This window comes from Agelaius phoeniceus, chromosome 6 (assembly GCF_051311805.1).
Source record: "Agelaius phoeniceus isolate bAgePho1 chromosome 6, bAgePho1.hap1, whole genome shotgun sequence".
Lineage (NCBI taxonomy): Eukaryota > Metazoa > Chordata > Aves > Passeriformes > Icteridae > Agelaius > Agelaius phoeniceus.
Genome location: NC_135270.1, coordinates 44043627 through 44057247, shown reverse-complemented (window position 1 = coordinate 44057247; position 13621 = coordinate 44043627). Strand labels below are relative to the sequence as shown.

At 40.7% G+C, this 13621-nt stretch overlaps 1 protein-coding gene across 1 annotated transcript in view; it reads left to right on the top strand.

The window, feature by feature from the left end:
- STON2 (stonin 2) overlaps positions 1-13621 on the top strand; it is a 67616-nt gene that overhangs the window by 13036 nt on the left and 40959 nt on the right. Inside the window, exons 2-4 of the mRNA XM_054635323.2 lie at positions 2080-2288; positions 2740-2985; positions 8922-9119. Coding sequence (XP_054491298.2) covers positions 2201-2288; positions 2740-2985; positions 8922-9119 — 532 coding nt within the window. The 5' untranslated portion in view covers positions 2080-2200. The remainder of the gene's footprint in view (positions 1-2079; positions 2289-2739; positions 2986-8921; positions 9120-13621) is intronic.

The window sequence follows — 13621 nt, the reverse complement described above, 5'->3', positions numbered from 1 at the left end:
GTCACAGGGCAGTATGATACTAGAGGAAATCCATCTTAAAATAATGGTGTAATTCTCCCACATACCTGTTCTGCTGAAACAGTCCATTTTCCTGCCTCCTTTCATATCTTTCTTCCCCTTGAAATTAAAAAGAAAAAGAAATTAAAAAATGAGCTCTACTGAAGTCTCTGTGCATACAGAGCGGGGTAAACTGTTTTCTTTTTTCATTTCCTGCCACTTCATGCTTCTGTCAGGACTTTTCCAGGAGAAAGGGCAGGGTCTGTATCCAGTTGTCTGGGAAAAGAAAACTTAGTTACAGATATTTAAACAAGACCAAAACAAACAGCTTAATTGGTCACATGAGGAAAACAAGACACCAAGGTCATCCTCTCCTTCCCTTATATGGCCTCCAAATGACCCTAAACATCTGATTTATTTTTTTCCTTAGCTTGCTTCTGTGTTTAGCTTTGTAGTTTCTATTAACAGCACCCAAAATAGATATTTTTCAGGGCAGGCAGGTGTACCTGCCCACACTGCATGGAGACAGGGGTCCTGCCATGGCAGTGCAGAAAAAGGGGCCCAAGTGCTGCTGTTCCTCCTGCAGGAGGGAATTGGTTGTGTAACAAGGGTAAGATGTGCAGGGTGACTGGTCAGGGGCACACAGCCTCTGGAAAGTCTATGGCAAGGGGATCAGTCTTATGGCATCAGATTGCACTTAACCATCAGGATTATCTCTGGGAATCCTTTTATGTGTTTGCAGGAAATGGTACATTTTGCATTCTATTCTGCTCAAAAAGATTCATCTTCAGACAGGAATTCTAGTTGTCAGGCAGGTTTGTGACTTCCAAACTTTGGAAGTTTTCAGCTCTTTCTTGACTGCTGATCTGCCTTCAGCTGACAAAGGACTTTGTGTCCCTGAGGAGAATAATAATATTGGGAGCTATTTAATGATCTGTCTCCTTCAGAAATGCTAAAAGATTGAATGCATTTAAATATGTCTGCTTTTTAGGCCCAAATTTTGTTAATATGGGATAAAGAGAAGTCTCAGTGAAGTATCTGTTCTTGTACACTAACATGAAGTTTCACCCTGAAAAATCCTTTAGTTAGGTGAGAGACAGGAGGCCAAGAAATGCTTCTTAAAGCTCTTTCAAATAGGTCTGAGTTTCAGTATTTTCAAGTACTTCAACACCATGGCAACAAGAGCTTCAGTGCTTGAGATAATTGGGGACAGAATTAGCATATTTCCTAGGAAGAGTCTTCCAAGAGTTTTGAAGTGGTTTGCAAAACTGAGGTGGTCGTGGTTTCCTGTCAGAGAGAATGTCTCTGCCTGGACCTGACCCTCCCAGTTACTAGCTAACAACCAGAGCACTTTCCAGTGCTCCATTCCATCTAGCAGATTCACAGATCTTTGTGAGGTGCGTACTGTTGAAGGGCCTACTAAATTCAGTTTTCACATCTGTGAAAACATTTGCTGAGCTACAGCAAAATTATGCTTAACTCTGGACAAGGTCTAAGATGGTTTTTAAAATTAGATTTGAAGTTCCAGTCAAGCAGCAGAGTGGAAGGTACATCTAGATGAGAGGGCAGATCTCTATACCCAGACCATGATGAGAGTCATTGGCCACTCATCCTCGTTCCAGAATCAGCTTCATAATTGTTGTTGATAATGAAACATGCAGTTTATTGCTTACTCTGCCAAGGGATTAGACATTGTAAGCAGCAAGGTGGGCAAAGACATGTTGATAGCTTAGAGTGGGGATCAAGTTACATCATAATCAAAATTTGCTAAACCTGGGAGAATCTCCTCATCTGCTCTTGCTGGGATCACGAGAGGCATGGCTCCTTGAGTAAGGACTAAAACATTGGTTTTGGTGATGGACTGTTTTAACATGAAGATGATTGCTTTATATGAAGGAGTTGCTCAAGTGTAACCCTCCTCTAAACACAGGTGACATTCCTGTCTAAAAGGTGGTAGTGCTTTGACAGTGCTGTGACAATGGTACATAAATTGTTTTAACATTCTATTTTGTAAAAAATGGTGGCACTAGTTCCTCCCATTTAATTTTCTAGAAGAAATCATCTACTTTCTTGTCTTAACAGCAGTTGAAAAGAAAGTGCAAAGGAGGTGTTTCCATCTATTGGCTCATCTTCACTGTACCTCTCCCATTCTGCTTCCTCCTCCTTCTGATCCCTGAGTGAAGATGAGTGACCTGCTGCGAATATGACATCTCTGACAAGTGTCATTGCCTCCCACCAGTCCGAGTGGGTGTCCTTCACTGACGAGCTGCTCCTCCCTGTTCCCCCACGAGGTAAGAGCTCTGATTTTCTCTGGAACTGGTGAGACTTCCTTGTTTGATTTGGACCAACTACTGGCATAAATCTAGCATATATATGTGATATATATGGGAGAGAGCTTGCCTTCTAAGTGGAAGCAGTTTGTGCAGAGATTGAATTATCTCCTGCTACCCCTATGTAACAGGAGAATTTGGGCCAAAAAGGCAAATCACTCTCCTTGTGTGACGTAATGTAGATCTACTACAGCTTTTGGATCTGTGCTTCAAAATTCAAGACAGTATCCAACCAGCCATGGAGGACATCTCACCTATTAAAATCAAGTGCAAGACTGCCCAGTGTTAATCCAAAAACTGCATTAGGTGAAGGAAACACTCCTACATTTAGTGGCAAATTTTAGATGTTTCAATAAAAAACAATGAAATAATGATCAATCCTGTAAATCTTTCTATGTTACCTCTATTTTAGGTAGCACTGAGGCGCCTCCAGTGAAATGTTTTAATTCCTCTGACACTTCCTCAGAAGAGAACCACAATGCAAATGGAGGATTTCAAGACCTTTTCTGCTCAGAGCTGGAGGAGGCAGCTGAGCAGCCCAAGGTGGATTCTGGTAACCATGTGTCTCCCAGCACTGATCTGTCATCATCCATCAGTGCTTGGGTTCAGTTTGAAGATGCACCATGGACCAGTGCTTCATCAACCCACCCACAAACAGGTGAGGCAAAAGCAATGAGAAGGTCTGTTCCAGTAAGATAACAAAGTACAATGAGAGCATACAGGATTTTTGCCTTGCTCTTTGGCTTTTCAAAGGTTTGAGTAGTTTGCACTGTATTTTAACACAATTAATGTTATCAGAGTTTCAAAAAGGGCTCACAGCATCCTTCTGGATTTAACAAGAAATATTTTCTTTTTGTAAAGAAAATTAAAGCCTTTTGTGATTCACTCCACCTGTGTCTTGACTAAGTCTTGGAGATTGCCAAAATGCATTCATGAGGAACGAGCATAGAGGTGTTTTCAGCAGTGACATTTCTTACATAGAGTATGAAAAGCCATTGAAAAAGTCTGAGCCATATTCGCCTTTGTAATCTGGAACCCAAAGAATGTGATCCTAGCCTTTACCCGATCTTAGTTCCCATATGCTTTTTGCCAGCTGTTCATTGATACCAGCAACTAATGTGCCAGTGCTCATCAGTACTTCCTGCTGTCTTTTGATACTTCCTGATGTCTTGTGATTTAGCAGCTGGAGAATTACAAAGACAACAGATGTTTACCTTAATTCCAGCACTGCATGCACTTATCTTGAAATATAGCAGTTCTTTCTGACATGCTTTAAACATGTGAATTCCCTGTAACACATGAATAATACTTCTGACAGAAAACTTGGATTGTCAGCTTTGGATTGGGTTTTGGATAAACTCCATCTGGTTTTCCATCTGCTATTTTGATGGGTGCTGCAGACTAGTCCTTTAGAGACAGTGTGGTTAGACCTTTGTACAGAAGTAGGGGAACCTTTAGAATCTCTTCTAAAAGAGATTTCTCTGACCTTCTTTATATTTATTTGTTGGTTCTTAGTTGTAAATACTTATTTATCCTTGTGATGTGGAGAGAAGGAAGAGCACCCATGAAGTATAAATATGTAAAACTGAGATACTCTACCTCTCTCTCTAGTTTTATGGCTATGTGATCCTTATGCTTACTCACACAGCCATGTACTTTTTCAAATGGGGCTGTTGGTTGCTCTGACTTGGTATTTCCTTCCTAATGTTGTTATATCCTTGTTAACTGAAAAACCTGTAAATGCACCTTCTTAAGCAAAAATTAAAAATCTTTCCTCAACCTTAATAAAGCTAATCATAAGAAAAAGACTTCCATAAACCAAATTTTATGGTATATTACCTGATGTCCTACCCTTGGAGGAGTGTGGCCTGGTCTTAAGGTGTATGATTAGCAAAAGCACTGCCTGTTGGTGTGTGTTTTCAGTCACAGGGGACACTAGTCTGTAGGCAGAGGTCTAGGACATCCAGATGAGGAGAGTATAGTAGACTTTCCAAAAGCATTGCAGTTTTGTAGGAGACACTCATTTGTGCCCCTGTAGAGGTTTGTCCTGTATGATCCATGTCACTGAGGGAGGATATTTACACACTGACTTTGGCATCTGACTGAGATTCATGGAGGAGGGTGGTTGCCCTAACAGTCAGATCAGGATGTACTCCATGTAATTCTTGCATGGGAAACTATTATTCTATGAACTATATAGGAACCCTAAGGAAGTGTTTCCTAAGGATATTTTAAAATCCTTACTTATGAGCTGGTCCCACTCCTTTTCTGGACCCTGTATGATAAAGAGCCAGACCAGTGCAGCTGACAGCCTCTGAAGGGAAGCAGAAATGACAGGTCTTTGTTTCTGGCCCTTTTCTTTGAGGGACGTTTGACAGCAAGAGGTAGGATAAACTCCAGCCTAGCTGTTCTCCATTATTGTGCAGATCACGACTTAATTCTATGGGCGGCAGCAAAGCTGGAGAGCTGCGTTCGCTGACACCCGGAGTGGAAAGCCCGAGGTGACAGCAATTACTCATTTCCAGTAGCAAACACTCTACGTAGGAACAATAGCAAGTACCCAGCCGGGGGAGGGAGGAGTATAAAGGCTAAGTGCAAACAGAAGGATTGGTGTGAGAAAGACAGCCACATTTGAAATCTGTTTCCTGTGCAGGCAGCTGTGAAGAGCAATGTCCTGGAGGCTCAGCACCCCCGGTCGTGGTCCTGTCAGGGCTCCAGCGCTGTTAGGAAATCGTCTGTCTGTCTGTCTGAATGTGCTTGAGCAGCTGCTCAGCTGACCAGATAATTACCCAGGCTGATGGCCAGGCTGCCTGGAAATACATTTTGAAAAGGGATTGCAAAGTGGGATTTCCAGAGTGCCATGAGAGCAAAGAGGATCAATCTTCAGAGAGAGAGATTCTGTACATTGGGGCTACAGTATTTTGGCACAGGTTTCCCCAAAAGCAAATATTTCTCTCAAAATGCTCAGAGTCTAAAAAAATAGCAATGTAAATACAGTTGGAATGTAGTGGTTATTCTATAGGAAGTACATTTTAAACAAAACCAAGGCTAATGCTGGATCCTTTTTGTTCTGGGAAAACTGAAGGCATTATTGGGGCTACAGAGGTTGGGGGACTGATGGCAAGAAACAGGGCTGAACAAACAGGCAAAGAATTTGGAGATGAAAAGAAAGGTCAAAATCTGAGGTACAGAAATGAAAAGCACCCATAATAAGCCTCACAGTGAAAACTATTTTGTTTAGTATGTTCTTGTAAACCCTTCCTTCTGCCAGGTTCAGGTAGAGTAAATGCTAAGCAAAATGTTTGATTCAAAATATTTCAGCATTTGAGGTTTATGTATAGTTAAATGACAGCTGCCAAATCATGTGGATTTCTCCTCAAGAAGCAAAAACTCTTGAGTGAGGCCATAGAAATATTAAGTCAGAGAAATGATGTATTGTGGTGTCCCATTCTCTGTTTTCCTTTTGTGGGGAAAAGGAGAAATTTGAATTTTGTTATGATTATTATCAGCCTAGTCAAACTGTTACTGCCAAAGTGAAAAATGAGATTTTAAGGCTGACCCAAATGTTCCTATCACAAATGCTACACAATCTGTAAATGATCACAGCCAGCAGGTGACAAAACATTTGCATTTGTTACACAATGGGCCTCCAGCTCACAGTCTCATATTCTATCAGTGCTAGCTGCACTCTTCAATTCAATGAGGTATTCTTACTCACCGTAATTAGAGTAAGGCAAGATCTATTACATCATCCATCCTAGGCAGCCACGCCCACTTCTTCCCAAGAGCTTTGTCTGGTTTTAAATGGCTCAAATTACTTGGACTCTTACCATGACCCTTGAGAGGCTATCCAACAGCATATCTGGGCTTAACTACTTTGTGCTGTTCTCTCTGAAAGTAGGCAATACTTGCAACACAAGATCAGCAGCTGGAAACTACACCTGTCACTAGAAACTGTGATGCAGTGTTAAAATCAGAAAAATCTGAAGTCCTATGTAATAAGAAAATAAATGATGCTAATGTGGTTTATTGTAATACAGTGTAGGGATCAAGGAACAGGTCCTCAAAACACCAAAAAGGAATTAATGCTTCAAGGTAAATCTGCATATTAAAAGCCAGTCCATTGTTTTAAGCATAGATATGTCAAGAAAAGTAAAATGCATGTTGAAGGAAACGTTTTTCATTTTGGGAATCAGTGAGTTGATTTTCAGTATCCAGTGCATGCTACAGAATTTGCAATTTAGGGATAGTTCTGGCACCGGTCTTTCAACATAAACAGATTTCTGAGAAATTCCTACAGCAGAAAGGCTGTGACTTTCTGGCTATTGGCATTAGAGACTGAATTCAAAATTTCTACAAGAGCCCTGCCTCATTTAGGAATTTGGCTGCAGCACTTCCAGGAATCTGAAGAGCAGCAAGCAGAAGCATCTGAAGAGAGATCTTAAACATGTGTAGATGTTTACTTTTGCTTGTCTTGCTTTTTGAGATTGCTAGACGGTCTTTTGGCTCAGCATAAGGGAAAATGCCCTTTTGCTAGTTTTAATAATTGGTGTTGGGGAACCTAGAACAGTCACAGGTAGAAGGTTACTGTAGTAAGAATTTAAAGAACATCTGTTGGGGAAGAAGCTCCCTGTGGTTTTGGTTTTTCCAAAGTACAAGACTCTTTTAAGGAAAAAAGCAAACAATTCTGTTCTTTCAAGATGGCCCAACTTGCCTGGAATAAAATTAATATGCCCTTACATAGAAGTATTTGGCAATGCTAGTCCAGTCAGATGCCTTCTTAGATAAAAATTGAGTTTGGAAAGCACAAAACTAGTTGGCAGTATTTGAGTTATTAGATCTTACATGTTTCTAAATTAGCCTTTTTTTTCATATTGCTGTGACTGACTTAAAAAAACACTGGAAATCTAAGATTTTTTTAAAATGAAATAATTCCACAGTTTCTAGGATATAAAGCACACTTTAAAAAAAAAACACTTGGCTCCTGTTAGTGATCCACATACAGAGCTCAGCTTTTCAGTTTGTCCTCTATGTCCAAATAAAGTGCTTTGTCTATCAAAGCAATTTCAGCTGAAGTTTTAAGGATGGCTTTTCAGGTGCTGTGTTTAACAAAAAGACTGAGAGAAGAACTGACAGATTACAATCATACACTCATCATTCTTTCTCTACAGGCACTGAGCACCACACAGTGTGCAGTTACTGCAGGGAGGAGGGGTGGGCTTTGGTTCTGTGTCTGACACAACAGATGTCAACCTGTGCAATAAGGAGGCAGGTCTGACTTTCAGCTCCTCATCCTCAGGGATGACTCCTCAGAAGGCACTCAGTGTCAGTAGGCTCACAGCTGTACACTTATAAAAATACCACTGCCTGCTTACCTGAGGCTATCAGTGCAGATATACAAAATAAATTCACACTTCTCAAGAGGCAAGGCAGAGAGCACTGTTTGGATATTCTGTCTATGCACATATCAAGGTTTCCATAATGTTGAAGTGTCCCATCACATCGCTTGGATGGAGAGAGAGAAATCTTCCTTAACTTAATTTGTCATTTTTTTCCAAAGTATCTGTCAACCCAGTAAGGGTTGTTTGTTTATTACATACTGAGAAGAGAATCTCTATGTCAGTAGTTGTTCACTGTAACTGCAAGATTTGAGGAGCATCAAGATCTTTGTGGGTTTAATACCTAAATACAGATGTACTAATTTAGAAAACAGTTACTAAGCTGATATTAAATTAGAACTAGTCTCTACCCGTACACTTTTCCTTAGTTCAGGAAGACTTTTTAACCACAACTTTCTTTTATTAGTATTATTTCCTCACTAGAGCCGCCCATTGTTGCTAGCATTCAAGTGATGATGTGGGCAAAGAGCATGCAATACAAAGAGTACAGAATACAAACTCATAGCAGTGGATATGTGTGATTGTGTTCTGAGCTCTGGGTGATGGTTAGGCAGGTCTGAACTGTTTGACATGCAAGTCTGGCAAATGAGTAGAATAGGATTTTTGGTCTACACTGAGCAAAAATGTTATGCAGTATATTCAGATTGGGGCTTTACATTCTGCATGTTCATAAACAAAAGTAATTCCTAGTGCACATTAATAGGTCGATTTCAGGTAATTTTTATACTCCCCCTCCATGCAGAGCATTCCTGAGATGATGACTGTATTTGAGTGGGTGTTACAGATAGGGAATGCTTAATTAAATAAAATAAAACCACTTAAAAAAAAATCTGTGGTGCTGTAAAAACTCCACTGAGTTGCACAACAAACATATTCAGGTCTTGTCAGCAGTGTCAGAAACATGAAATCTTGTTCTGAAAAGTCACAGCTTCTCCAGTACTTGAGCAACAGGAAAGCATATGGCTGCCTGCAGCATGGAATCTAAGGCAGACAGCTGAGTAGAGCTGGAGGGTGACAGTGTCAGGCACTAGCTAAGTTGTTCTGCATTTGTTATAAAATAACTGTGTTGCTGTGCATGTTGGAATTTGTATTTACAAATCCCCAGTACACTGATCTAGCATGTCTTTGGAATAGTTGTGATCTCTGGGTAGACTGCCCTGCATGTCTCTAACCAATACCTGTTTTCTGCAACCAGTGTCTGCTTCAAAAGCACCCAGCTGGACTTCTCCCTCTTCCAACTCTTCTGAGAGGCAAGCCCGTGCCTCAGAGAGCAGCTGGACAACCAACTCAGAGGACACCAGCAGCCCGAGCATTGCTCCCTCCTACACAGATCTGCAGTCACTGAATACTGAGGACTTGACCAGTGGTAGAACATCTGCAGCAGATTCAGCTGGTAAGAGGGAAGCCTTCAAGCTTCCATCTCAATCTTTTTGATGCTACTGAAACTCACTGTTCAGAATTAAGCCACAGGAAATGGATCCAAAGCAGAATAAACTCAAGGATTAGGCAGACTAACATTTTGTTCTATTCTAATTCCAAAAAAATCACACTTGGACTTTACACAGCACTGACATGTGCAGGCTCCCAAAGTTAGAGCCAAATGCAACTGTGTACCTGTTGATAGACTTGGAGCATTTCTGCTTTTCACATGCCACGTCAGCTTAAGCTGATCTAGTAACTAGTATGTTGTGGGAGAGGCTAGATGCCTTTCCTGAATTTCCATGCAGAAATTTTCTCAGCAGTGTATTCAGCTGAGGCAGGCCCAGTTCTGCTTGCTCCTCTCTGTTCCAGGGAGTGCCAAGACACAGATCCAGTTTGTTGGAGGCATTCTTTGCATAGTGGTTTGCACTGTTACTGAACAGTAAATGCAGAGAGAGTGTAAGACATGACATAAGATGGTTCAGGAGCAGATTTTAACCATTTAGGGATCTTGTATCTGACCTTGTAGGGCTCTATTCAGACGCAATCCTGATTATGGAAAAATGTGCTACATGGCATGGTAGCTCTTTGCTCTTCAGTTGTACTCTGGGTAATCTGAAGCAGGAGAAATAGAGCAGAGTAGCACTAGTCATGTCATGGAGAATGGGAACTGCTGAATGACAAAGCTTTCACAGTGCATAAAAAAGCTGACATGTCAGGACACAGAAAAAAATACACAGCTCCAGGAGGAAGCACCTGCACTATGTTGAAAGCTGTTCAACCCAAGCTGAGGAAGGTCAGTAGCTAAACAGTTTGGTGATGAAAATCAATTCCCTAGTGTCATGATAGCTCAGACCTGGGAGATATTTAATGTGTTTTCTCTCAGGTGGTGAATGTAAAAATATGTGGGAAATAAGATCTGTTTTGTGAGAACGGGCTTCCCAAGCCTCGCTGAGGTCATATGTCCCTTCCATAAGAAACATATGCAAAGAGTATTATTTGGGGGTTCAGTGAAGCTGGGTTAGACTTCTAGGCAGATTTATAAACAGCAGCATGGTAGGTGCTGGCTCAGCACTTTAGACAAAGGATTTGTGGAGAAGTAGTAGTTACTTTGGATAAGTAGAGCTGTTTCTTTTTTCAAATAATGAAGTTACCACAAATCTGTCTGACCATTTTTATTTCAGAATACTCTGCTTCCTTGTACCTCTGAGTTTGGAAACCACTTTTTGGTAGAAAGGTAGGATGGGCAAGTTGTAGTATGCGCTGGATATTGCTATTTTGTTGATTTGGTATAGGCTGCTGTCACTGGGGCTGTCTCTGTCTGAGCAAAGGGAATGAGGGATGCCCAGTCCATATATAACTTCACATTATATAGCAAGTCAAAGACAAAAGGGCTGCTGTATATGCCTGTTATTCACATGGGATTATATCCTACATATGGCCTAAAGTGATGCTGATACTTCAGTAAAAGCTTTGTGTGCAACTTTCTTATCTCAGTCTGACATATTTATTAGTAAGACGAGTACAAAAACTCAGTCCAGTCACCTAAAAATTTTACAAGTAAAAAAGGAGGTAATACAAACAAAGCTGTGCTGTTAGTTAAAACATAAGATACACTAATCATAAACATAAGATACATAAAACACAAGATACGCTTACACTTCCAGTACCTTAGTGATACTGGAACATGAAGTGTGAAATACACTAAGTCTTTCTGTCACCAGGTGTAGAGTTTGCAAAAGAGCAGGATGAACAAAGTGGATCTGTTTGTCCTGTTCCTGGGATGCCTCACAGTCCACTCCCTGAGATGGCTGCTGGCATCAGGAACGTTTGTGGAAGTGGGGAAGCTGAGGACCTGGTGGCCATGGAATTGTTGTACAGTTCTGGCTGCTCTTCTGTTGTACAGCCCACTGTCATCCCATCATAATAGTGCATAAGTGGACAAAAAATGTATGGTCATTTTCTTCTCTCCGTCCTCTCTGCCCCTCTCCAGAAATTCAGTTCTTTAAACCTGACTTGATTCAAGCATTTGATTTGCATTTCTCCCCTCAAAGGACTGGCTGCCTCAGTCTGTAGTAAAGTTGAACGCTCCACCAAGACAATAAAATGGCATGTATTTTGCCATGAAGGCAAAGAGAGGAATCCTCATGCTCTGTATGATGATGAAGTTACGTTGACTGCTAACCAGTATGTTGACTCCAAGGTCAAGCTTGCTGGAGGGAGAAAAAAAATCAGACTAATTTCACTGCTAAAAGCCCTATGAAAATAATAAATCAATGCTTTGATCTACTTAGTGATGGTAAAGAATCAGGTCTATGAAACCTGGGTCTGGGGTTAATACTGTTTCAAGTGAGAAAAACCTAGTGTTGAGAAAAGCATGAAAAATTCTACTCTGTGGTCAGATGCTAAGTAAAATAACTATTTTAGCCATGGTGAATTTTTATTGCCTGAACAGGATAAAAGGACACTCTATTCCATAATTTCACCACTTGTCTTGAATTAATCTTGCATGCAAAATGCTTAAACACCAGCTGCCTGGAGTAGTTCAGGGCACAGGGTTTTGTATGGGAGCAGATGAAAGCCTGAGGTAGGTCTGACTAGGCATACACAGAGACAAGTCCCAGCCATAAAAATGTGCATCTTGGTGTCCAGGGCTGGTGGGCTCTAAGCACGTAGAATTGGCTGGGAATTAACTTTGTCACAACTGACACAAAATTTGAGTGTAAAACTAACGGGGTTGAGCTTATATAATGCATGTGTTTATGCAAGATATGGCCTAGGAAGATATCTGAAGGAGGAAGATGAGAGAGACCTGAATGATGCAACCTGAAGTTTACCCTTGCTACAGGGGACAGCAGAAAACCTCCTGACTGATGGAGTTGGGATAAGCAGACTGATATCCTGTAAAGGCAGCAATGTTGTATGAGCAGAAGTGAAAAAGATTTGCTTTTCTATCAAAGCGCAGCTAAAAGATGCTGCACTTCATTGCCTATACTTGTTTGAAATCTGGCACCAAGAAGCCTTTTATATTATCCTCATCTTTTCCAGCACAAGGGACTCTTTAGCCTGCAGCAGCTAGCCAAGAAATGTGAGTCAGGTGATAGCAGACTGTCCATTTACCAGGGGCATGTTTATGTGGTTATAACAGCAAGCACTTTACAACAGCTGGGGTTTCACAGTGTGTGTGAAGCTGTGTTTGGTACTGCTGAAGTGCCCTTGCCTCGGAGTTCTTACCATGCCTCGCCACGTTGCCCAGCTTGGATCAATGAGCACGAAAAGAAGTAGGAACTTTTGGCCTTTGTGCTGTGCTCTGCAAGTAACACAGGACATCTCTGTTACTGATACAATACAAGTGTTTGTTCCTTCTGTAGCAGATGCCTGTCTCAGCTTTCAAAAAAGGCCAAATATCTGCGAGACAGAGGAGCAACGGAGAGGCCTTCTTGTAACTGTGGTTATGGATCTGTTCTGCAGTTGTGCCCAAATACCTCACAGTTTGATTTAGATTTCTGCATTTCACCATTTTTCTTTAAAATAATTTTATCTTTATAAATTAAAATTATATTGTATACAAAATATAGTTATATGTGGTCAGCATGCATATAATAAAGAAGATATTATATATATTTACATAGCTCATAAACTATATTCTATTATAAACTTCATAGACTATATAATAGAATCTGTATCACATAATAAAGCTGTGTATGTCTGTGTGTAGGCATAATTTTCCTCATAGCAATTTTAGGTGCATTGTTGGTAGTTGTGTTGTTTCTGTTGTGATTTGTATCTTAGCAAAGCTGCAGTTATGCCATGTTTGATGTTAACGGTTCAATTTGCTGACCAGTTGTTCTCTTTGGCACTTTCTTCTATCCCTGGGACTACTGGGATACTGAGGAAATTGCTGTGTTATTATTTTCTGAGAACATCTGCATGTTTGGAGATAGAAGGTTGCATGTGTGACCCCTAACTTCCAAAAATCCAGACAGTTCATAAATAGCACAAGGAATTAATTCTGAGAATGTTGTTATTTTCAACATTATTTAATGGGGCTCTGGTGCTTCTCTTCCAAAACTTGGAAATGGCAATTCTGACAAGCTCAGCTCCAGCTATCTTGACGGTAACAGAGGGCAAGTAATAACTTTTCAAACCTTTTCCTAATGCTTTTCTGCAGTGTTTCTGTTACACTTCTTCTGTAACTGTAGCCAGCTAGATACTGAATCCTGATATGATGACTTCAAGAATGGTGTTCAGTGAGTTTCAAACAAGCAGCTTTGAACAGATTATATAGCTGTGCAATGTGGTTGCACTAAATGCCATGAACAGGGTACAAGTTCTGAAATTATTCCATGTTAATTACCATGGCAAGAGGGAGAATAGTACATGCTGATGATTACCACCTTCCATACAGAACTGCATTTCAGTTGTGCTGTTTAAATATTAACCAGTTTGTGCTGTGTCCCAGTCCCAGACACATGA